A 25,547-nucleotide genomic window follows, 5' to 3' on the forward strand; every position below is an offset into this window, starting at 1 on the left:
AGCACACAATAACTGGCATATAGTAGGTCCTCAAGAAATACTTATTAAATGAATCAATGTACAGGAATAAGCCAATTTGATGTTTAGGAGGTGGAATCAACAGTTCTTTGATAAAACACTGAATGTGGGCAGTGAAGGAAAGGGAGAAGTCATGGGTCTTATGAGGCTTCTGGTTTGGATAACTGGGTAGGCAATGGTGCCATACTCTGATGTAGAAACCAAAGCATAAGGGTATTTGGATCACTGTGATCTAAGATAAGATTTATGACTTTAAGAGTAAAGAAGTCCCAGCAGTCTGACAGTGGGGAATGCCTCAATCCTTCCACTGATGAATTTCATGGCTCTGGGTAATCACTTAATCTGTCTAAACCTCAGTTTCCTCATCTGCAAATTGGGGACCATCATTTCTACCTCATGGGGTTGTTGCATTCTTGTGTGTCTAGAACAATGCCAAGTACACAGTGGTCACTCTAATAATCATAGCTATTATTATTGTTAATATAATTAGAACATCTCTGACTTCTAAAAAGTTGTTTCTTGCAATGACTCAAGATCTATGTCCTGCAGTTTCTCATTCGGGTCTAAGTTTTGCTCTCTGTACCAGCAGAACAGATAGATCTCCTTCATGTTCGTATTCTTTTTCATGCAGTCCTCCCTCTTCCAGCCTAAATATCCCCATCTGTCTTTGCGGGACAGGGTGCCTGGTTTCCTTGCTCTCCTGGCTGTCCTCTCTTAGTCAAGTTCCAGTTGTGACTGTCCACTACAGGTAAACCTCTGGAACAGGACTTGAAACCCCTGTGTGTGCTGAGGCCAGTTCCTTATCCCTGTTTCTCACATTATCACCTTAGACTATGATCTTGGTTGCCCAGTCTCTTTTCTCAGAGCCTTTTATACTTCTTCCTTCCAGCCCGTGCTTCCAAATTCAACACCCTATTGCCTACTCCTTCGTGGACTTCACCTCTGGCCTTTCTGCTAATCCCACCAACTACAAACATCTGATCCCAATCACTCTCCCCGCTCTATCTCTAGGCTCTGTTGTCACCCAGGTGTTGCTCTAATGCTCCTGGAGACCACCTGCATTAAGTAATCCAACTGCCCCCCACCCGCCTCGCCTGGGCATCTCTGTTTTCCAAGTGCACTCCTTGGCACTGCCAGGGATCTGCTTCTTGCCACCCCCACTGCCACTTCTAATCTCACCACCGCCTCTGCTGTCTGCCACTCTTTCCTCTTCTGTCTGAGTTTCTTTCTTTCTTTCTTTTTATTTATTTTTTCCTTCTCTTTGTTATTGTCTGCTCTCCCCTTTCCTGCCACTACTTCAGAATGTCTTAGCTTTGACTTCTCAGGGACCAAAATCCTGCCTTCTGGCTAGCCAGCCAATCAGAGTTTAGCCTTCCATCTCTTCAGCCCAGCTATTTTTGGTCCCTGCTTGCACTCTGAGATTCTTCTCACTTTCCTCTGGGTTTACACCTCTTTCAGCACTTAGAGGGTGACAGACATCTTAGAGTTGGTTAACTGAGCTGTCAAGGTTAGACTTGTGCAGCCGGTGATTGATTAATGGATCCAGGTGTAAAAAGACAAATGGTAGGTCATTCTGTTTGAAACTGAATAAGACTTTCTTCCTTTAGTAGATTTTTATCTTTTTTCAAATGGGACAATGGAGCCTATTGCATCATCAAGCAACCACAATAGGTTGAAACTCAGCAAATGATTTTTCAACCTCTAATAGACATGAGGAATTATGTGTGGTGCTTTCATGTGTGTTACTCATTAAGCCTTCCCAAGATGAAATCCTTCCTTGATACCCAACAGTGCCTCCCAGCCCAACTGTTCATTCATTCATTTATTCATTCATGAACTCAGCGATTATTTATTGGGCCAGACACTGCACTAAATGTTGTAGCAAATACAAAAAAAAATAAAAAAATAAAAAAATAAAAAAATATATATATATATATGTATATATATATATATATATATATATACACACACACACACACATATATAACACATTCTGTGTTCTCCTATAACTTAATCTAGCAGGGGAAAATAGACATCAACAAATAGGTATGAGATATGTAATTGTTGTGTTAACAGTGATATACACAAAGCAAAGCAGAATGAGGGAACGTTACCCACTACCTCTGTAAGGGAGAATTAAGGAGAGTTTAACACAGGAGTTGACCAAGCTAGGACTTAAAGGATAAGGAGGAATTTGCTAACATGGATAAAGAGAATTGACTTTGATGGTGCACCCCTGTAATCCCATCAATTTGGGAGGCTGAAGCAGGAGGATTGCAAGGTTGAGGCCAGCCTCAACAATTTAGCAAGACCCTTTCTCAAAATAATAAACAAATAAATAAAAAGGACTGGGGATGTAGCTCAGTGGTAAAACACCCCTGGGTTAAATTGCCAGTACCAAAAAGAGACAGCAGGAAGAGTCTGAGAATGTGAAAGGGCAAGGAATGTTTGGGAACTGGTATGAATGGGGTGTAGAACACTTGCCTCAACCTCGGGGGTTTCTGTCCAGAGAAGTCAGAGAATTGCTAGGGCACAGAGCAAGTGAGTGGCAGAAACAGGTAAGCAGAGGAAACTAGAATTGTTTGGTCCCCGATCATATTTCTTGGCTTCCTACCCTCTAATAAACACTCTCTCTCTCTCTCTCTCTCTCTCTCTCTCTCTCTCTCTCTCTCTCTCTCTCACACACACACACACACACACACACACACACACACACACACACTCTTTTTCTCCCCACACCTCACCAGCTCTGTCAGTGCCCTGTTCCTTGGCTTCCATTCTGTCATTTGACCAGCCCTTCCCTCTCCCATTTCCCCTCTTAAGAGGTCTGCCCCAAACTCTAAAGATTGTTCCTGGTAACCTTGGGAGGGCAACAAAATCCAAAGAAGGCACTGGTACTGCCCCCATGACCACTGTGTGTCTGAGTCATTCCAGCTTTTGGTCCTGGCTCAGATGTGTGCCTTAATTTTCAAGGAAAAAACATAACTTGGTAATCTGAAGGATGAAAAAAGTAATCATTACTTTCAAGCACCACCATGCTCAACATTTAAGCCATAAATGTGGAGCTATAAATCTGACTGAAAGTTTCCTGGCAGAAAAGCCAAAAGGAAAATCCATTGGTTTACCCGGTATTCCCTTTCTTACACCTTAAAGCTTCCAGAATCTCCTCAGGGAAGACATTTTCCTTGAGCTAAAGCTTAGTCCTAAGAAAGTCTAGTGACAGGGTGAAGAGTATGTAATCCAAGTTAGCTGTCATTTCAGCCACCAAGTACCAGACCCTCTGCAAGGCTGCAGGTCTTTGTGAGATAGTGATGTCTGTCAGATCAGGTGGGCAGCGACCAAAGGAGGCAGATTTAAAAGGGCTGCTGATCGAGGCTTTATTGAGATGTCACTCCCCAGCTGAACTCGATCATACCCACAGAGTGGACAGGGGAAGGGTCTGAGGAGAAACCGCGTGGAAGCTCTACCTGACTGGACTTTTGTGGGGCTTACAGCAGGAAGGGAAGGGCTTGGGACAGGAAAAGGTGTTTTTAGGGTCCCTTGTCCCTTTGGAGTTGGTCAGGGGAGTTGGCTGAACTCCAGGATTGGCCAGGGGGTCCTCTTGATTGACAGGCGTTAGTCAGGAAATCTGGCTGATTGACAGGCGTTGTTGCCGGCATCTGATTGATGCTCTTTTCCCCATGGGAGCTGCTTTGTTCTAAGTCACCACCAAGTTGCCACCACTGACCTAACAATGTCCATAAGTTGCCCAATAGAAAACAGTCTTGACCATGATGGATGTACTAACCTCCATTTGACCCACAAGGACTCTTGGTCCAGGTCCAGAGCAGGATGACTAGATTTCAAAAGACAGAGAAGGAGTCCAAACCATGTTTTCCATTCAAATTTACAAAATATACCAGAAACACCATCTGAAGGGATAACAAATACATGTCGGGTGGTTATTAGGTAGCAAGTACATTCACTCATTTTATCTTAACAACAACTCTGGGAAGGAGGAGTTTTCCAAATAAGGATATTGGAGCTCAGTTTGCCCAGGGCCACAGCCAGGAAGTGGGGAAGTCAGGATTCCATCTCAGGTCTGTGTGTCTTTCTAACTGTACTACCCTGTTTTTTTGTTCTGAAAATTCTTAAAGTTTACATAGAAAAGGGAATATGATGTGACATTCTGAGTGGGAGGGGCAGAGAGAATCTGGTGCAAGGATTTAATGCTTTGATGATATGACTTAATCTAGGGATGGAAGCTGGAGAATGCAGGTGAATGAACGGATAACTTGTCAGTTTCCCTGCTACTTCCATTTTTAAAAAATTTTTGTTTTAGTTGTAGTTGGACAGAATACCTTTATTTTATTTTTATGTGGTGCTGAAGATCGAAGCTAGCGCCCGGCCTGTACTAGGTGAGTGCTCTACCGCTGAGCCACAACCCCAGCTCCCATACTTCCATTTTTTTTTGATATTTCACTTGAGCTTTTTGGCTGGTCCTGGGTCATACTCAAGTCAGAAGCAATTCTCTGTAATATGAACACAAAGCACAGCAGGACTTTCTGTAATGTGTCTACTTTGTGAACAGGTAATTGTATGTCATCTCTTGCTACTTCCTCCTTGACAACCTCTTCACTCATTGCCACCACCACCCCAAAGTCCTAGCCAATTTAAATACTGCTCAGAATTTAAATGCCACACTCTCCCCAACCTCCAGGGAGTTGCACATGCTGTAAAAACTTAGCTCAAATCTCACCTCCATCTGCATGACTTCCCTGAGCTCTCCTTACCCCTCTGCCCCTACAATAAGACACTCCTCTCTTTTCTTCCATAGAACACACCTGCTTTGTAGCACTATATGTATGGGTTTATTTGTCAGTCCGTGAGTTTCCCTTATTCATCATTGTATCCAAGGAACCTTGTACAGTGCCTATCATGTAATAAATGCTCAATAATATTTGTTGAATGGACATACTAAACAGCTACTGTGTGCCAAGCACTGTCCTGGGCACTGGATATACTGAGATGAATAAGACATAGACCCTTTCTTTGAGGCGCTTAGTCACAGTCTGGTGGAGATTGATATGTAATGATTGGAGCCTAGCATTATAAGATCCATAAAATCTGTAATAGAGAATTTGGGTAGCACAGAGGAGAGGAAAAATAACTTAGCCCGGGAAGTCTTCCAGAGGTAGTAATTTATGAGCTGAACATTAAAATCTGACCAAATTAAGAATACTAGGCAGAGAGAAAAACATGTACAAAGACATGAAAAAAGAATCAATGTTTGGTGAAATGCAAGAAGTATTGCAATTCTGTGTCATCACTCAGAATGAAAAACATGTTCCAATTCCAAATGCGAGAGAAGTCAGGTTGTCACTCTGACTTTATTATTCTGACAATTTTATTTCTAATCAGTCAGATGAATTTTATCACAAGGCAGTGAAGATATTATAGTCACCTTTGGTGAAATAAAGAATAACTTATTTCTAGTTTCCGGTATGCCTTCTTCCAAAAATAATTTGATTTGACTTATAATAAAAGACATAGCCACAATAAGCTTGTTCATATAGAAACAAGAAACAAAAATCATAGATAGAAAGGGAATGATACCATTTCCCAGGGGGCGTTCCCTTTATTCACTCACTTAGTATGGAGATGTTCCTCTGAAGATGGGCAGAGAATAAGGTTTTCTGGCTGAAAGTCTGGCTTTAAAAATGCTCCTGAAAATGCTTGTGGATTCTGTAAACATATGGATATTTTCCTCATTTTCTAATGGATACCACAAATATTTCCTAATGCTCCCATTTCTTCAGGTTTTTGCTCCTTTATCTTTTTGATGGGAATAACCATCTTTACTCTGGTATCTTTCAGAATCATTGCTTGCTTAAGCTTCTTCACCGTAACTTCTTTTAGATTCTCTTGCCTTCTTAAAGTTTTTCTCCTTTAAAAAAATATGACTCTATGCATAAAACTTAGAAAACAGAAAAAAAAAACAAAAAGAACAAAAGTCAGAAGTTTCTTGATACTCTACCATTGAAAAACTTTTAAAAAAATTTTGCGGTATTGCAGTTCAAACCCATGGCCTCACACGTGCTATGCAAATGCTGTACTGCTGAGCTACACTCCCAGTTCCCCGTGATACTCTAACCAAAGATATTCACAGCTAATTTAATTTTTTAGTGCATTATATCTATACATAATAATGGGGTTCATTTTGACATTCATAAATGCATATGACATGGTTTCATCCATTTCAATCCCTACTACTTCCTCTTTCCCTCCTCTGTTCCTGCCGTCTGAATTTTTTTCTTTCTTTCTTTCTCTCTCTTTTTTTTTTTTTTTTCTTTCAAAGGGGGTTGGGAGTGTAGCTCAGTGATAGGAGTGCACTTAGCATGTGTAAGGCCCTTGGTTCAATTCCTGGCACTGCAAAAATAAAAATAAGAAATATCATTGACATCATTTCAGACTTTCAGAAAAGTTTTCAAGAATGGGGAAAAAAATCCTAAATTTCCTTCACCTGGATTCCCCAGCTGTTAACATTTTACTATATTTGTTTTATCTAGCTATCTCTCTGAATGTATTTATTTCTGAACACATTTAAGAACAAGTTGCAGACATCATGCACCCTTATATAAGCCTAAATACTTCAGTGTATAGTTTCTAAAAACAAGAAATTCTCTTACATAATAGTTTTTTTTCCTATGCATCTATTATTTATTTATACTTAAACCAAAGAAGGCTTTGTTTTATTTATTTATATTTATAATGACTTGCTTTAGAGGGGAGGTGGTTTGGCAATAAAAAATTATATAATTTCCTGCCAATAGATACTCTACCAATGTAATTCTTCATCAGACTCTGACTTGAGACAGGAAGGATTTCTGGTGCAAAAATTTCCCCAGACTACTCTACTTCAGAAAATGAACTGTTCTTGTACTCCTGCATGTGAATCTTGTATCAGTAGAAAGGAGTGAATCATTGAAGAGGCAGGGCAGGGGAAAGCTTTGAATGCAAATTTGTTCTGTAGCCAGTAGAGATTTATTGAAAAGTTGACGGCAGGGGAGTGAGCCAACAAAAGCTGTGTTTTCTGGAGATTAATTTGACATTGTCTCCAGGATAGGAGGAGGAAGGAGGAAGAAATCAAAACAGGAGTCCATAAGTGGCTTGGGTAAAATGATCCCTAGTTTTAAGGGCGAAACTCTGCCCAGGTAGAACAGAGCCTTCTCCCCATAATGCATCCTTTTCTCTCACATGTCTTTCAGAACTGGTTAAAGTCATATGGCTATCTGCTTCCCTATGATTCACGGGCATCTGCGTTGCACTCAGGGAAGGCCTTACAGTCAGCAGTCTCCACTATGCAGCAGTTTTACGGGATCCCAGTCACCGGTGTGTTGGATCAGACAACGATCGAGTAAGACTTGCGTAGGACATTGTGCCTTTGAACTTTCTGGACTTATATTTGGGTTCCCGTTTGTCACGGCCTTTTGCACACACCATTCCCATCCTGCCTTCTTATCTTTTACTCCTGCAGTGCCATCCTGGGAGGGAATACCCCAAAGTGCCCTTTCCTGTGTAAGCTGGGGGTTTTCTGGAATGGAAGTCCCAGCTCTGCCATTAACTTGCTGTGTGGCCTCGGAGACAAGTTGCTTGATCCTTCTAGGACTGGGTTTCTTTGTCAGTACACTGAAGGGCTGTGCTATAGAAGGTCTCTTAAATCTCCTCTGGTTTCAATAACTCATGGTTCTACTGGACTTCCCTGAGATGTACCTATCTCACTTGATACAGAAAAGTCTTGGATGATAATGGGTTAGCAACTCTTGTTCCACTTTTCCCATTTACCAAACCTATGCTGAGTGCCTGTGTGTGCCACGCAGTATGCTTAGCCCTGGCATCCTGCCCTCCAGAGGCTTAATGTGTAGTGAAAAGCATAGTCATCTGGCCACACCTGTCCTAGGGGACAGTCTCAGGGAGATACTTAGGAGGTGGGAGCAAATCAATCAAGCCATGAGGATGGTTGCCATCACTTAGGGAAGGCACAAAGAGGAGAGAGAAGAGATGTGGGGATGGACAGCTAGAGAGGTGGAGGAAGCCCTCAGTGACATGATGGTGTAGCAGTGAAGAAGACACAGTCAGCAGGGTCAGCTGCTACAGAATGCTCCAAGAGGACAGTGACTGAAAGGCACCTGCTGGATTTAATAATAAAGAGATTATCAATAAGATCAGCAGAATGCTGGAGACAAAGTCAGATGGCAGTGAGAAGAAGGTGAGGAGCAGAGACGGCAACTGGAGGGGAAGTTTTTGAGAAGCCCAAGAGTGAAGGGAAGGAGAAATGGGTGATAGCCAGAGAGGAATGAAGTTTTGTTGCAGATGGGAGAGAGTTGAGTATGTTTCTCTTTGTTTGAGAAATATCTACAGAAGCTATTCAAGCTATTTGAGAGACCAGTTCACCCCCAGCGTGGTGGTACACGCCTGTTATTCCTGCAACTTGGAAGGCTGAGGCAGGAGGATCACAAGCTTGAAACTAGACTCTACGACTTAGCAAGATCCTGTTTGAAAATAAAAAATAAAAAGATCGGGGGGAATCTGGCTCAGTAGTAAAGTGCCCCTGGCTTCAATTCTCAATACTGGGAAGGAGAAAAAAAAAAGTATAGAAGACAACAAGCCATTCACTCCATTGGAAAGAACTGGAGTGAAGTTCCAAAGGTGGTGGTAAAGGATCGGAGCCCAAGCTCAGGTGGAAGCAGATGACAAGAGAGTTAGCAAGGATCAAAATAGGCAATGCACCCAATTGTGGAGCAAGGATCAGTTCATCCCTTTGGAAAGTCACTCTGTGACCGAATCATCTCTCTGATCTCAGCATGTTCATTTGCAAAGGGGAGTGTTGGATTATGGCTCTCAAATTCTAGATTCCATTATTCTAAGCTTCTAAGCTTTAAAAACTTGGTGAGTCTGGGATTTTATGATCCTAAAATTCTGTTCAAACACTTACTATTCCTAGGATTTTTGATTGTGAGACTGTGAAGTTCTGAGATAGTATGTTTGAAGACTCCTATGATGTGTGTGGACTCCTTTGGCCCTGTGGTCTCACGAGTGAGCTGGTTAGAGAACCTGACAGTCTTTCCAGGCAGAGGTTATTTTGAGGGCTTTGCACAGGCCTCATGGCAGTGCATCCTGGGCCAGGAGCACTGGTATCTCTGCTGAGGCACCACCTGGCCTTAGATTTTGCTATGTTCCAGAACACCCTAGGCCTGTTGGATGAGGTTCAGAGAGTAGCAGGTGGACAGGGAAAGGGGGAGGCAGAGGGAAGTATCTGAGGGAAGAGGATGGCATTTCCCATTCGCAGTTCTTCCTGCGACTCTTTGTAGAAAGGCAGGGAGCAGTGTTCTGGAAGCATGTGAAGGAGGAGGCTGCTCACCCTCCACACCAGAGTGGGATGGGTGTTTGGGGTAGAATTCAGAGACCTGAATTTTAGCTCCAACTCTGTGACCTTGGGCAATTGCTGCCTTTCTCTGGGCCTGTTTTCTTCCCTGGGGTCTTTCCAGTCTGGCCCTGCCTTTCAGCAGTAGAGGTGGCTCTTGGTTCTCTTCCCAGGGACTGTTGGTAAAAGGAAGCTAGATTAGCAATTTCAAGTACTATTTTTGAATGTCTACCTTGGGAAATGTCACACATTTATTCAATCACTCATTCATTCTGTCAACAGCAAAGTTCATCTAGCTCAACCTTGTGCTAGGTTTTAAGAGAAAAAAATAAAAACCCCAGTCTTTGTTTGATAAATTACATTAATTAATTAATAGCTTATTCATTCAGCTAAGTTCCAGTCCTGCCTTACTGTTTTCAATGTTTTACAAGTTACTTGATTTATCTTTGTATCTTTGCCTGAAAATGGGGATAATAATTTCTCATTGCCTCACAGGATTGTTTTAAGAATCAAAACTTCCAAGCCAGGCACAGTGGTATATACCCTGTAATAACAGCTACTTTGCAAGCCAAGGCAGGAGGATTGCAGATTGAAACAAGCCTGGGAAATTTAGCAAAGCCCTCTCTCAAATTTTGAACTAAAATAAAAAGTTCTGGGGATGTAGCTCAGTGATAGAGAGCTCCTGGGTTCAATCCCCAGTATAGGAAAAAAAAAAAAAATTTTTTTTTTTTTTTTTTTTTTTTGGTGCTAGAGACAGGGTCTCTCTGTGCTGCTTAGGGCCTCACTAAGTTGCTGAGGCTGGCTTTGAACTTGGGATCCTCCTGCCTCAACCTCCTGAGCTGCTGGGATTACAGGCACATGCCACCTCACCTGGTGGAAAATAAAAATTTAAAGAAGTTCTAGCATTGTTTGAGGTCGGCCTGGGCAATATAGTGAGACCTTTGTCTCATAAAAATAAAATTCTCAAAGAATATTAATACTGTGAAAATTATAAATGTCTAGAACAAGGAATGGTATTGCTATCATTGTATCTATTATCATTGGTTTATGAGTATGGGTCACTCTCTAAGCAATGTAAAGCACACAAAGATGAGTAAAACCTGGTTAATTCCATCAAGGGTCTTTTAATATTTGATCAAAATAGCCTGTTTTCTTGTCTTCACATTGCCAATGGCAACTGCTTTTAACAGCTGGAAATGAGGTCAGACTGTTTTTCCTTCCAGCAATGCTGAGGTGTAGTTTAGCGGATTGCCATCCTCCTGGTGGAGAGTTCTGATTCATTCATTTTGTCAGTCAGTCACTTAACAAACCATTACTCAGCCCCTTCTGTGTTAGGCACTGTGCCAGCCCTGGGGATACAAAAACTGTTCCCATCCTCATGGAGCTCAGAATCTGATGGGAGAGAAAAAGAATAAAAAAGGATGCAAATATATAATTTCAGGGAGTGATGAATGCTATGAAGGAAAATTAAGCAAGATAAGTGGATAGGGTGAGATGGGGAGGTTATTTCTGATGAGAGGGGCAGGAAAGTCCTCTTGAAGGGCAGAGGCCTAATGAAGAAGAAGTGTTGCAACTGGAAGAAATGGCAAATGCAAAGACCTTGGAGTGGGAATAGGCTTAGCAAGTCCAAGGAACGGCAAGAAGATTGATGACTGAGCACAGTGTATGAGGGGCAAAGGATGATGGCTGTTGAACAGGTAGGCAGGGCTAGATTGGGCCAGACCTGTTGGCCAGTGTGTTTGGATTTTGTTCTAGATGTTTTGGGAAGTCACTGAAGGCTTTACCCCATGGAGGGCCGTGATCTAATTGCATTTAGGGAGACTTTTCACATACACTCCTCCCTTTGAAACTCTCTGCAACCTACAAACAGCAAGAACTATAATTCTCAATTGCAGATGAGAAAACTGAAGTTCTCATTGATCCAGTCACTTGCCTAGTCCTAGATTAGGGGTGGAGCTGGAACTTATCGGTTCTGGAACTTAAGCCAGTTCTCCTTATTCCCAATCTCTTATTCAGCAATGTTTCTTCATATTTTGCTGCAAATGAATGAATGAATCAATCTATCAATCAAATTCCTGTTGGGGGTCATTCTGAGCCAGGATCCCAGAGGATGGGGATGCACACTGCCTTTCAGACTGGGACTGGGGACTATGCAGTACCTTCCTCAAGAGTAAAATGACCACAATATATTTGTGTGTATGTCCTCTCTCTGCCCAGGTGGATGAAGAAACCCCGATGCGGTGTCCCCGATCACCCCCACTTGAGCCGAAGGCGGAGAAACAAGCGCTATGCCCTGACTGGACAGAAGTGGAGGCAAAAACACATCACCTACAGGTGCCTTGACTCCCTCTCCATCCCTGGCCATGGTGCCATGCCCACTCTGTTTTTCCTGTCTGAATATCAGAAGCTTACACAGTAGATGTTCGGAGTTTGGACAGGGTCCATTTGCATGGGCATTAGGACCAGATGTTGAGAGCCTGTGACTTTTCCTTCCTTGTGGCTTCTAGAGGATGCTGACTCCAACTTTAGGTTTTCAAATTGACCTCGTCCTTTGGGGGCTCATTAATTGTATTCTGTTCAGACACCTGTAATATTTAGTTACAGAAAGTGGAGTCTGGACTGTTCAGTAACTCTCAGCTATATGAGGACCCATGGCAGAACTCATTCTCCCTGTGAGTGCTTGTCAAACTCCACTTCCTCTGAACTAGATCCCTTCCCCACCCCAAATTAGCCTGATAGTTTTCACTCGAGATTGCCAACCCAGAATCCCAGTTGTTTCTTAAGGAATATAAAAAAATAAGAACCTGAATCACAACAGTGTCACTCCTTAACTGTCTGGGAGGGTCAAGGCAGAGCAGGATCAGTATCCAAGTCAGACCAAGTGGACTGAGAGCAGAGATGATGGAGCTCATCACAGCAAATTCAGAAACCAGAATTCAAGTGGGACTGGGGCAAGGACCAGGCATAGGGCAGGCTCAGGTGGGCTCTCACTGGCATCTCTCAAAGTGCTGATCCATTTGGGTGGATTCCCTGGATACAGGGGAAGGACCTAAGACAGCAATCCTTAGAGTTAAACTAAGGGCTCTCCTACTGACAAGCTGTTGAGAATAGGACTTTTTCCAAGAAATCTGACAAGAAAAATAAATTTAAGAAGAATCTGGGTTAGAAAGTGGCTAGGTTCTTGGGTCTCCTGAAGAGATTAAGTGGATCAAGAGAAAGAAGTTGCGTTCTAACCCAACTCTGACTTTAACTTTTATTACCCCACCTCTCTGGGCCTCTCTTTCCTTACTTATAAAAAGGGTATGGTAATTGGTGCCCCAGACTTTCATGAGGCAGAGTATTCATAAGTAGCGATGTTCCTTTGAGGAGAATCATGCAATATGGATAGAGTAACTTTAAATAGCTAAATCTATAATGGATTAAATTAGATACCGCCCTATACCAGTTTCTAGGTAGACAAGCTGTAGTTGGTGCCCAAGATTTTTTTAGAGAGACTTTTCTCTCAAACTCCTCTCTACTGTTGAAATATTTTTATAACTATTATAAATGTAGCTATGTTATGTGTTGGGAGGAAAATTTAAACTTTAGAAAATGCTATCAACCAACCTATTTTTTTTTCCTACAAAGTGGAGTGAAATCCTTTATTCATCACAAATTTTGTCAGAGATAAAATGAAAATAATGATTAAAACAAAGCTATTCTGACTGATGCATGTGGTGGGTATTCAGAGTTCTATCTACTTAGGCCCTTCTTTGACCTCTGGGGCAGCTATCAGTACTCTAGGACACAAATGGTGAGGATCACTAGGCTTTATTGTCTCTAACATCTCTTTTAGCTCTCCTGTCTCTGGTTCTCTGTTCCCCCCTAATAATCTTCCCCTTTCTTGCCAGCATTCACAACTATACCCCAAAGGTGGGTGAGCTAGACACTCGGAAAGCTATTCGCCAGGCTTTTGATGTGTGGCAGAAGGTGACCCCACTGACCTTTGAAGAGGTGCCATACCATGAGATCAAAAGTGACCGGAAGGAGGCAGACATCATGATCTTCTTTGCTTCTGGATTCCATGGTGATAGCTCCCCATTTGATGGGGAAGGAGGATTCCTGGCCCATGCCTACTTCCCTGGCCCTGGGATTGGAGGAGACACTCACTTTGATTCAGATGAGCCGTGGACGCTAGGAAATGCCAACCATGATGGTAAGGCCATGAGGGGATGGGTGGTTGCTTGGTTGTCAGAGAAAGAAGCTCCAAAGAAGAGCTCAGTGACCACCACAGATGAAATTCCTGCTTTCTAGAGCTTCCTGTCCAAGAACCAAGAACTCGAATGGGTGGGAACTGTGATCTCTGATGATATTCAACTGCTAGGGCCAGAGCCACAGAGATTGGTCAGATTGCTTAGGAGATGGTCTAATTGAGCTCAGGCAGGGTTAAGTCAAGAATAAGATAAAATGTTTCAGAAGCTGAAGAACAAGATAAAAAGGCACTGATGCTGAAAGCAGCCAGCTCTGGCCCCAGTTACTCTAACAGGCGCCATAATTACTCCAGATCCTTGAACAACTTGCCCAGCACCACTATGATTCAATAAATATTCATTAAGCTGGAATCAAAATTGTGCAGTAACACTAAAAATACCCTTTAGTGTTCCTTATACATATTTATTCACAAGGCACTTGCTTAGTACATAGGCAAGGATACCTGATTATACCCAATTTTAAGATGAAGAATTCAGGGCTCAAATGGCATAAGTGGTAGGTGGAAGCACTGGAGATCAAACACTAGTTCAACTACCTGATGATGTTATAGGGACAAAAAATTCACCTTTAGAATTCTTGTGTGTAAAGCAAGAGTGCAGTAGGTGATCTTTTACTCTAATGTGACAGGATACAAAGTTATACAAAAGACCACAGGAGGATCTGAATGTTAAAAAAATAATAATAAAAATAGACATGGTCTCTGTTCTGTTGAAGTCAAGACAATATGTCCAGAGAAATAATGACAGCCACAAGGCAGACTCTCCTGAAGGCTGAGGCAGATATACCAAGAAAATGCAGTGGGAGTCTGGAGGAAAGAGAGATGGTTCACCTTTTAAATTATAGTAGATAACAATCAGTGGATATGTTAACGTTTTAAGGCCCATACCAAGTATTTTTCATATTGTAAGTAGACATTATCATCTCCATTTTATAGATAGGTAAACTGAGGCATAGAGAACCATTAAGTTCCCATAGATGGAGAGTGGTGAAATAAAGGCTTTAAACCTGAGCATTATTACCCTGGAGTCCATACTCTAAGCCACCATGCTAAGTTTTCATGGATCTCAAACTGCAGGGCACATCAAAATTACCTAGAGACCACTTTTAAGAATGCAGATTCTAAGCTCCAGGTCCCTACCCTTTTGCCATTCTGATTCTCTGGGTCCAGAGTCTGCACATGGCCTGATCAGTTAATTCCCCTAGTGCTTCTGATGCAGGTGTTCTGCCACCTTGAGAAATACCATCATCATCCCTGGCGTTTCCCTAACCAGTCCAATCATAAAGAACCAACTGAGGATCTTGTAGAAACATGGGTTCTAGGCCCTTTCCCTGGAGATCCTGATTTTAAAGCTCAAGCAAGTTTGGGAAACAGTGGGCATTGTTTTCTGCCCTTGGTGCTGCTTCAGGCTTCAAGCAGACTCTTCCAAGGCTCATTTTCTCAGAGGCCATGCCATAGGTAGGGACTGCCTGCTTGAGAACATTCCAAGTTATTGTGTGGGTCAGGGGCTGGCCACTCAGGTAATCTGTCAGAAATTGGTTTAGCCAGAGCTCAGCCTAAACAGAGTTATGAAACTGTTAAATTTTTCTTCATCCTTTTTTCTCTTCAGATTTTTGAACTCTTTCCCATGAAGCACTGTTTCCTCTGCCCTGGTATCTCTCCCCAAAGTTTCCTGGCTTTCTGCATACCTATTTTTTATCTCATTCTTATATTCTTATATTTTGACTGGTGTCAACAAATGGCTATCTGTGTTAACTGATAAGATGTGAAGAGAAGAAAAATAATATTCTGATCCCCTTTTATGTGCCAGGCACTGTTAGCTGATAAGGTTTTAGTTATAGCCCTGATAGAGACAAATGAATTTTCAAAGGGTTGTTGTCCAAAGGAAGTGCTGGGAAGATATCCTACTCCTTTGGCTCCCCTTCTGCCCAGTTCTGGGGGTTGCACTCCCATACTTACTCCCTGATATTGGACAATTTATTGGCCCCAGACCCCAGATCCCAAGAACTCATGGCATGTGTGGGAAGGTCCTGGAACCTGTGGATGGGTACCATCACAGAACTTCACCCACCTCATTCCAAGAACAGCTAACATCTTCTTTGGACAAGAGTCAGGACTTTGCTCTTGAAATCCAGGCATGAACCAGATGCAGATCATAATATAGCAGTAGATCCCTGGCTGGTGAGCTGGTAACACTGCCCCAAGATGGGTTTTGGAATGAGAGGAAAGAAATCAAGATTGTTTGAGTACCTGTGTATTGTCTCATATAATTTCCACAGAGACTCAGCAAGGGAAGGTGGGGAATAGGGTCTCCTGGGAAATTTCTGATTATTGGTTTTCTTTTTTCCTAAAATGTCATTATGGAATATTTCATACTCATACAAGGACGAAGAATGATTATGATCCCCAGGTACCCACCACCTGCTTCAATGATCAGCTCTGTAAAACTTCATTTTACCTATCCCCTCCCACTTTTATTTTTTGGCTGTTGTGTTTTAAAGAAAATCCCAGGTGTAATATCATTTCACCTGTATATACTTTAGTATATGCCTCTAACAGAGACTTTCTTTTAATATAACCATTATCAAACCAAACAAAATTAAATCTAGTATGTTTTCACCTTTCCAAATTACCTCAAAAACTTCTTTTACATTTGTTTGCTTGAATCAGGATTCAATCAAGATTCACACATCACACATGGCTGTACTGTCAGAATCCCCCAGTCCCAGGGTATTTAAAGGCTCTCTGTGGAACCACTGAATTCTGATACTGGTTCTATCTAATTCCCCACCTCATTGGAGTCTGTGAAGGGGCAAAAGCTACCCACAACACCTTTAAGCCTGTTTCTGGTGCTAGTTCCAGAAGCTTACTGTGTCCTCATTTCTTTCAAATGAGTCAACTAGTGAGGTCAGCAGACACTCACTAAGCTCTGCTGGAGAGGGAGCCCAGCCCTGTGCTGCTCCTGCATTGGGAAAGGTGACAAGACAGGAAGAGCCATCATGACTAAACCCTACTTCACAGGATAGAGCTCTACCACACTTCCACACTTAGGTCACTAACTTTTTCCCCACAGTGGGGAGGAGGCGGAGGCAGGGCAGCAGAGATTATAATCTTCATTTTACAGATGAGAAAAGTGAAGTTTTGCTGAGGGGTTCAGAAATTCCCCAACTGTAAGGAAGTGGCAGAGCCAGGTGTGAATCTGGGACTCTGTATGTCTTTAACATCCTTCCCCATGCAGGGGCTTCTGCTGCAGGTAGCCCAAAGGTCACTCCTAGGAAAATACTGAGATTTTGGCACTGATGCTTCCTCGGTCTGAAGGATTGGCCTGCCGAGCCAGAGCTTGCCCCATGGAGCTCGCAGTCCTGGGGCAGTGAGAGTGTGCACTAGTGGTATAATTAATGCAGGCTGGAGAGCAGCCAGCGGCTAAAGATGCTTCAGAGAGAATGCTGCCAGAGTGCGGAGGAGTTCACAGCCAGCTGGGAACTCCAGGCAGACTTCCTGGAAGATAGGCGTTGAGCTCATTGTTGAAGAAGAGAGGGTATTCCAGGTGCAGGGAACAGCACTGGCAAGAGAATACAGGTGAAGGGGATTCCTTTGGAGAGTTGGGGGAGTCAATGAGACAGAGATCGCCAAATAGGGAAGTCCTGAGGGAAGTGAACAAGTAGCTGGTGAACTGTTAGGGATATTCCAGGAGGCTCAGGGACTTTGGGAGCACTTGCTATTGAGGAAGCTGGTCCTCACACAGCTCAGCACAGCTCTCCTAATTAATGGTGATACCTCTGTGCAAGGAGCCAGTATAAGCACTTGACATACCTTGCCTCATCTTCACCCCATTCTTAGGAAGATGGTACCATTATTCCCTTCATTTAACAGAGGAAGAGATTTAAAATGTCACACTGCTAGGACATGGCAGAACTGGGATTCACAGCCAGGCTATCTGGCTGCCAGAGACCACACTCCTGACCACTCTGCCTCTTGCCTCCAACCTCTTGGGGAGAGAAGACCCTGAAGAGCCTTCTACCTAGAGTCTTCTCCGTAGTAGACCTGGGCTAGTACCTTTGCTTTGCTCACAGATTCAAGTAGTCCTCCTGCCCCTCTCCTTCCCTTTCTTCCCTAGAATTCTCTTGGATTTTTGTGCAGTAAGGTACTGGCTCCCCACTTCTTCTCTCTCCCTTGATCCCTGGAAAAATTCTGTAGACCCCCCTTCCTTCAAGGGGTTCTTCCTCTTCTCTGCAGACGCAGGCTCAGGCAGAGGACAGAGGCTGAGTCTGCCCATGTGCTCAGAGCCCTGCTCCGGGCTGAGATCCCTGTGGATGGCCCCCAGGGAGAAACCTGGTCAGGAGACAGGCAGTGAACAGCTTGTCCCAGGGCGAGGAACAGGCCAGGAGCAGAGCCAGTACTGGACCCCAGGAAGCAGAGCTGCCTTCCGCTGGCTCTAGCAGCCGCCTCTGTTTGGGATGAAGCTCAAAGATGAGCTCATGCCTCCCTGCTGCCAGAGGGACCAGGACCTAAGGAAGGAGCTGGGGGCGGCCTGGCCTTCTCCTGCCAGCCTGCCCTTCCCAGCAGAAGGCCAGCCCCAGGCTTTTGGCCAACCTTGTGTTGATCTTGCCCATCCTCCTTCCTCTCTGGTGCTCAAAATCAAAATGCTGAAGACACTGGTGATGCCAATGGAGTGGCAGGCTTGTGCTTCCCATGGCCTGGGTCTGCCCCAGGGGGGGTTCTTCTCTTTTCCCAAGACCTTAACCAGAAAAGTCAAACAATTCCCACCCCCATCTGACCCTCATAGGAACTGGCTGGACTGGGATAGGGCTAAAGGGCTTAGCCAGGGGGGTGCTGGGACCAGAGCGGGCATCAGGATTTCTGACTACTTCCCAGGCCCTGGTAGCCTCCCTGGACGTAGAGATAGCTAGAAGAGGCTGAAATATGACTGGGGCTGGGAAATAAGAGGCGGGGCTCAAGGGACATACAAATGCCTGAGGTCAAGGCAAGCAGGGGTCTGCAACAGGGCAGAAGAGAGCCAGGACTATGGATACTATGGATCTCTGGTTCTGGCATTTCTTTCCCAAAGCTGAGGTTACTTAATATCCCCCAAATTCAGGCCTTGCTCTGTCCTAGGACTAATACAGAAGCTCAGGGGAGCTGGCTCTCAGAGTGTCTGGTTGCTGGAGCCTCACAGGCCTTGCACTTCCTTTCTGGTTGATGAACTTGTTCCGTTAACTGAGCTTCTGTCTTATGTACAATAACAACAGCAACAACCTTCAGGTCTGTACCATGAACTTCACATATGTCACCTTATTCACCCCTCACTCAGTCCATGAAGTAGGTTTGATTCTGCCACTTTACAAATGGGGACATGGAGGCTCAGGGGGTAGCCCTGCTGGCCAAGTTCCCAAAGCTGGGAAGAGGAGAGCTGGAAATGAAGGTGATCTCTCTACCCCGGAGATGCTCATCATCACCGCGTCATGCTGCCGCCTCAGTTTCACACCGGGATACTGTGTCCCACTTTCAGCACCTGGATTGTGTTTCTACCCATACTTGAATCCTCTCTTTGATCTTGACCAGTAGTTCGTTTCTTCCAGGACTGGGGTTTTGCTGAGAATTGCCCCACACCTAGGGCCCTATTCCTGAGGATTCCTGAAGTTGACTGCCAGCCGGCCACCCCCAGGACTTCCTCCACTTATCCCCACTGCTGCTGCCTTGGCTCAGGCCCTTTTCACCTTCCACTTGGACTCTGGTACCAGCTTCAGAATTGATGCCCCTGGTCCCCCTGCCTCAGGTCTCATTCTGCTTTAATCCTCCTTCCAACTGCAGCCTGGCTGATTTCATCACACTCCCACCTCCACTCCTGCTCACACCCCCCACCAGCCAAGAAGCTGATCCAAATTCCTTTGTAGGGCATTACAGAGCCCTGCTTGCCAGCCTGGCTGACCTCATCTCTCTCTCTGGCCCTCCCTTCATGCTTTGTTCTAGAGCCAAGTGGAATGAAACTGCTTGTCCCTGGACCTGGCTCATATCATTCTCTCTGCCAGGAATGCCACCCCACCCACTTCCTCCCTTGAATCCATTCTTCTGACCAACTTCCTACTTTTCAAGACTCACCTTTATGAAACTTTCCCTAAGCATCTTCCTCCATGTTTAAATGACCCCTTCCTCCTCGGAATTCCTTTTGACCCTCATAGAACTCTGTTAAAGCACCTGGAACCCTGCACTGCTTACATTGTTTCTTACTCCATGTTACTCTCTATATCAAGAAGTCTGGAGGGCAAAGATTGTGGCTGATTTCTCTGTATATCCCCGATGTCCAGCAGAGGGCCTGGTACAAGGCATATGCTCAGTGTTTGCTCAAGTAATGGATTGACTGACTGATATATACGTGGGTGCCCTGGGCACCTTCCATGTTTCTTTGCACAGGGAATGACCTCTTCTTGGTGGCTGTGCATGAACTGGGCCATGCCCTGGGACTGGAGCACTCCAATGACCCCAGCGCCATCATGGCACCCTTCTACCAGTACATGGAGACGCACAACTTCAAGCTGCCCCAGGATGATCTCCAAGGCATCCAGAAGATCTATGGTGTGTGGTAGGGGAGAGGGGCCACGGCTTTTTCTATAGGGCTGGGCTGTGGCTGCCTGCCTATGTGGGAAGCAGGCATGGGGTAGAGAGCTTTGTCTCCAATCATGTGCCACCCTTCACAAGGCTTCCCCTTGGCATACTCGGGAAACCTAGAAAAGGGTCCTTGCTGTGACAGGGAGGGACGAAAGTGAAGAGTGGCCCACCCATTTCCTCTTCTTCACCCTCCCCTCTTCTAAACATCTTCCTCTCATCTCCTGTACTCCATGCCTTCCCACTGGGCACTCTCCTGGGTCTCACCTCCAGCCAAGGAGAGTCACACATCTGCCTGAAAAACAATGATATAGTGTGATGAGTATCATAACCAGAGATCTTAAGAAGCCTTCCACCAGGCCTCTCTCCCAGCTCAAGTCACTCTGGCAAGCGAAGTTCTTATTCTGGTCAAGTTAACTGAGATGGGAAGACCATATGGAAGCAAATGCTTGTCAACAGAGCCCAGCCCTCAGGCAGTGGAGCTCAGGAACAAGACTCCCTCTGAAGGAAGAGCCCCCACTAGAGTTCCAGACTGTAATAGATGAAGCAGCAGAGGGCCAGATGCGGGTGGCAAGCACAGGAAGGTGTTTCAAAGTAGAATGGACAGGATCTGCTAACAGATCAGGTGTGGGGATGAGCGGGAGGAGGAGAGAGGCAAGGATAACACCAAGGGTTCTGGCATTTGTAATTGTGGGACAATGAGATTTACCAGGGTGCAACCAAAGACCTAGGCTGGGACACTGGCTTGGGATCTTTAATGTCCAATACAACAGATACTAGTGACAAATGGCTACTGAAATTGAAATGTATATTAATTAAAATTAAATGAAGTTAAGTTTCAGAGGTCTGGGGATATAGCTCAGTTGGTAGAGTGCTTGCCTTGCATGCACAAGGCCCTGGGTTCAATCCCCAGCACCACCTAAAAAAAAAAAAAAAATTTAGTCCCTCAATCACACTAAGAATTAGTCACTAAGAATTAGTGCATGTGGCTAGAGACAGTATAGACAAAGAACAATTTTTCCATCATCACAAAAATGTCCTGACAGCTTTAAAACCATGAGCCTGGATGAGCCACCTAAGACAATGATTAGCAACTTGGTTGCCCAATGGAATCACCTTGGGATTCCAACAAAAAACACTGACACCCAGCCCTTACCCCAAAGATGAGGGTTACGTGGTCTGGGGTGCTTCCTGAGCAGGAAAAGTTTTAAATCTCCCAGGTGATTCTCATATGCAGCCCAAGTTGAGAGGCAGGGATGAAAGAAAATGTTGAGAAAGAATAAGAGAAACCTCAGGACATCTGACAGCCCCCAAAGAGGCTGAGAGGTAACAGCTCATGAGGTAGCAGGAAAAACATGAGGATGCAAAGCCTGGAAAAGGAGGAAAGTGTTCCAAGGGCAAGTGTTTACAGGATCTTGCTGCTCAAATGTGAGCCTCAGACCAGAAACATCAGTATCACTTGAGACCTCAAAGACATGCAGAATTTCAGGCCCCACCCTAGGCCCTTTGAGTCATAATCTGAATTTTATCAAGATACCTGCATGATTCATATGCTCAATAGAGTTTGAGTCAATAACTGTTGGATTCAACAACATAAAGGTCATTGGTGAGTGGTTTGGGTGGAGAATGGGGCAGAGTGGTATTAAGTGGACTGAAGGAATGGAAATGGATGAGAATGTGAGGCCTGTGTGAAGGGGAGCAGAGAAAAAAAGACATCCTAAAGAAGGACAAATTTGCTCTTTTAACAGGAGAGCAAAAGCCTGTTATAAAAAAGAAACAAAACAAAACAAAAAACCCATGATGTTAGATTTGAGGGTAGAAAGATGAGGTCTCCATCTAGTGGCTGTTTTTATGTATTTCCTCAAAGTTAAATAGGAGAGGGGACAGGAGGCCAAAAGGTGACAGAATAAACCTGGAGCTGCCTGGGTGATGATGAGGCAATGGCAGAGGGAGGCAGGGAACAGCTGGCTCCCTCTCTCAGATGTGGCTCCTCTCTCTAGGACCCCCAGCTGAGCCTCTGGAGCCCACAAGACCCCTTCCCACGCTCCCAGTCCGCAGGATCCACTCACCGTCTGAAAGGAAGCATGAGCGCCAGCCCAGACCTCCTCGGCCACCTCTTGGGGACCGACCATCCACTCCAGGCACCAAACCCAACATCTGTGATGGCAATTTCAACACAGTGGCCCTCTTCCGTGGAGAGATGTTTGTGTTTAAGGTAGGGCTAATGGATTGGCACCACCCAGGTGGTCCCCTCCTATTCCTTCTTCCATCACTCCTGCCCTGGAATAAGCTGCTATGGAGACTGGACAGGAGCTGGCCTAGTGTCCAGGGTCTCTTTCTGGTGCTGCGGGGTAAAACAACTTGTTTCCAATAGGTGAGCAGGGAAGATTGGTGATCTTGTACCTTTCCAGGGGTTAACGCTAGGGGAAAGGCTGGAGATGGTTTCTAGTCTGTGACCTTGAGCAAGTCACTTCCCTTCTCTGGGCCTCAGTTGTTCATCTGAAACCTGGGTAGCATGTCATTACTCTAACAAGGAGTATATGAATAGCAAATGAGTGACAGGCTCTGCAGACAGCTAGTTTGGAGTGGGGGCTGAGCCAGAGTGACTGAATCTGATTGCAGATTCTTGTTTTTTCTTTGTTTGCTCCACTGGGGATTGACCCCATGGGCACTCTACCACTGAGCTACATCCTAGCCTTTTTTATTTTTATTTTTTAAATTTTGAGACAAGGTCTTAGTTGCAGAGAGTGGCCTTAAGCTTGCAATCCTCCTGCCTCAGCCTCAGAGTTGCTGGAATTACAGGAGTGAGCCACCACATCCAGCCTGATTGCAGAGCCTGCCAGCGCCTGAGAGCCTGGTACCGATCAGACTACATCTTGTCAACTGTCCTTTGCCTGCCACTTTAGCCAAGATCTGACTGGACATTAGCCTGCTTGGTGTGTTGCAGGCTGGGTCCTCAGCAGAGCAGACTCTGAGGTGGAGTTTACAGAATGAAGGATTCTGATTAGGGAATAACTCCAGGATCAACATCTGTGGGCAGGAAGAACAGGAAGCAGGACAGGACAAAGCAGCAAGTTGAGCAGCAGCATTAGCCTGTTGCAGACTTGACCACTCCCACAGGGAGCTCTGGAGCCAGAATGGCCCACTGGAGTCATCCCATGTTGGATCCAATGCCGTCAGAACTTTATACCCTCTGCCTCATTCAGTCATTTGGAGAGAAAGGGTATGACCTCGGGGATGCTCTCTGAAGCCGAGACCAACTCCAAAGGGACTGGTAGTTGAAAACTACCTGCTGGTAGTACTTCCAGCCACCCATGGAAATCTGGATAGAATACTTCTCCACACTTTCTGGAGTTCTACCCAGAAAGCTTCAAGCACTAAGCAAGAATGGGGCAATGTGGGTCAGCTCGTGATCTACCTCTCACTGAATGGCTCCATGTCACTTGACCTTCTTTAAGACTGTTTTTATATCTCAGATTGACTTAGAGTTGTGGAGGTCAAAATAAAGTTTGAAAACTGTACCTGGAAGTGCTTTGTAAAATACCTTTAAAAATACTGGCTTTTGTACCATCTTCTATGAATTATATTCCTTCTTTACTTGTTTTTTCTTTTTTTTTTTTAATTTTAATCCTCTCAAAATATTCAAGGTCAAATTCAGATTTAAACACCCCCCATTTACCAGTGTTGGGTTTCCCACCAGCCTGAGGCCTGGCCTGGGTGTTGTCAGTGACTCTCCAATGCCCTCCTGTGGTCACTACAGGCCCCAGCACTTCCTTTCCAGCTTTTCCAAACTTCCTCACGAAGACCGGGCCTGTCTGCTGTCTGTCTCATGGTCCCTGGAGCAGCAAGAACCATCAGGAGGTTTAAGTGAAGAGTTACATGAGCATCCTGTTTTCTTCTGAGAGTTGGAAGCAGAAGATGACAGACTGCATGGAGGGTTGTGAGGCTTGGCCCAAAAGATAATGTGGGGTTGTTGGACCTGAGTCCCAGAGCTGAGATCATTGGTTCAGAGGCAGGGCCTTACTCCTCTGTTTCCCCAGGACCGCTGGTTTTGGCGCCTGCGCAATAACCGGGTACAGGAGGGCTACCCCATGCAGATCGAGCAGTTCTGGAAGGGCCTACCTGCCCGCATAGATGCAGCCTACGAAAGAGCTGATGGGAGATTTGTGTTCTTCAAAGGTAATGTAACCTATGCTACAGGACCTGGGACAATTTCCTGCACTTCTGGCTTCTTGCCCCCAAGCTCTGCTGGGGCCAAGGAACCAAAGGAATTGACACTCTGGCTCTATGGGCAGAAGATAAGCAAGTGGCACTAGCTACAACCTCTGCCACCAAGTAGCTAGGGAAGACTAATCCTGATCTCTTGCCCACAGGCGACAAATACTGGGTGTTTAAGGAGGTGACAGTGGAACCTGGGTACCCCCACAGCCTGGGAGAGCTGGGCAGCTGCCTGCCTCGTGAAGGCATTGACACGGCTCTGCGGTGGGAACCTGTGGGCAAGACCTACTTTTTCAAAGGCGAGCGGTACTGGCGCTACAGCGAGGAGCGGCGGGCCACAGACCCTGGCTATCCCAAGCCCATCACCGTGTGGAAGGGCATCCCTCAAGCTCCCCAAGGGGCCTTCATCAGCAAGGAAGGGTGTACGTAAGGGCCAGGGCCACACAGGGATGGGGGGCTGATTTTATGTGGTTCTCCTGGGGGCCCTGAACATATTCTTAGGATCCCCAGGTTTGATAAATGCCCAGGTTTGATTGTCTGGTAGCAGACAATCGCCCTGTCTAACTCATAGTGCATTCGCCTGCTTACCAGGTACCAGAGCCACGTTCCCACCTGCAGGATGATTCACAGCTGGGAGGCTTTCTTCAGACAGCACTCCTCAGTGGTACTCAAGTTTCTACAGGGCTCCTCTGATGGTCAGATCTGAAAAGCTGATATATAGGGGTGGTTCAAAGGAACTTTTTCACAGGGATTGAGGGCAGGAAGCTAGAAAGGGGAGTACTTTTTCAGTCTATGAGACATTTCCTAAGCTTTTCCCAGAGGTCAGGCTGGCAACCAGCCACCATGGCTGTCATCAGGTGCTCACAACCTGTCTCTCCATCAATCTAAAAGCTTCTCGGACAGGTCAAGTTTTGCCAGGTGCAGAGTGGGCATCCATAATTATCTGATGATCTGGTCAAAAGCACAGACTAGCTGGGTACAGTGGCACAAGTCTGTAATCCCAACAACTCTGGAGGCTGAGGCAGGAGGATCACAAGTTCAAGACCAGGTTTGGAA

The 25,547-nt window shown here is 45.1% G+C and overlaps 1 protein-coding gene and 1 non-coding gene across 2 annotated transcripts in view; both read left to right on the forward strand.

Annotated features, from left to right (window-relative positions):
- Window positions 1-25,547, forward strand: part of Mmp24 (matrix metallopeptidase 24) — a 38,520-nt gene that overhangs the window by 11,170 nt on the left and 1,803 nt on the right. The window contains exons 2-8 of the mRNA XM_027945274.2: window positions 7,266-7,414; window positions 11,639-11,755; window positions 13,312-13,616; window positions 20,082-20,243; window positions 22,274-22,488; window positions 24,314-24,452; window positions 24,647-24,913. Of these exons, the coding sequence (XP_027801075.2) occupies window positions 7,266-7,414; window positions 11,639-11,755; window positions 13,312-13,616; window positions 20,082-20,243; window positions 22,274-22,488; window positions 24,314-24,452; window positions 24,647-24,913 (1,354 nt within the window). The remainder of the gene's footprint in view (window positions 1-7,265; window positions 7,415-11,638; window positions 11,756-13,311; window positions 13,617-20,081; window positions 20,244-22,273; window positions 22,489-24,313; window positions 24,453-24,646; window positions 24,914-25,547) is intronic.
- Window positions 21,122-21,194, forward strand: Trnaa-ugc (transfer RNA alanine (anticodon UGC)). The gene has a single exon. It is a non-coding gene; the product is annotated as a tRNA-Ala (tRNA).

This window comes from Marmota flaviventris, chromosome 2, assembly GCF_047511675.1.
Source record: "Marmota flaviventris isolate mMarFla1 chromosome 2, mMarFla1.hap1, whole genome shotgun sequence".
Classification (NCBI taxonomy): Eukaryota; Metazoa; Chordata; class Mammalia; order Rodentia; family Sciuridae; genus Marmota; species Marmota flaviventris.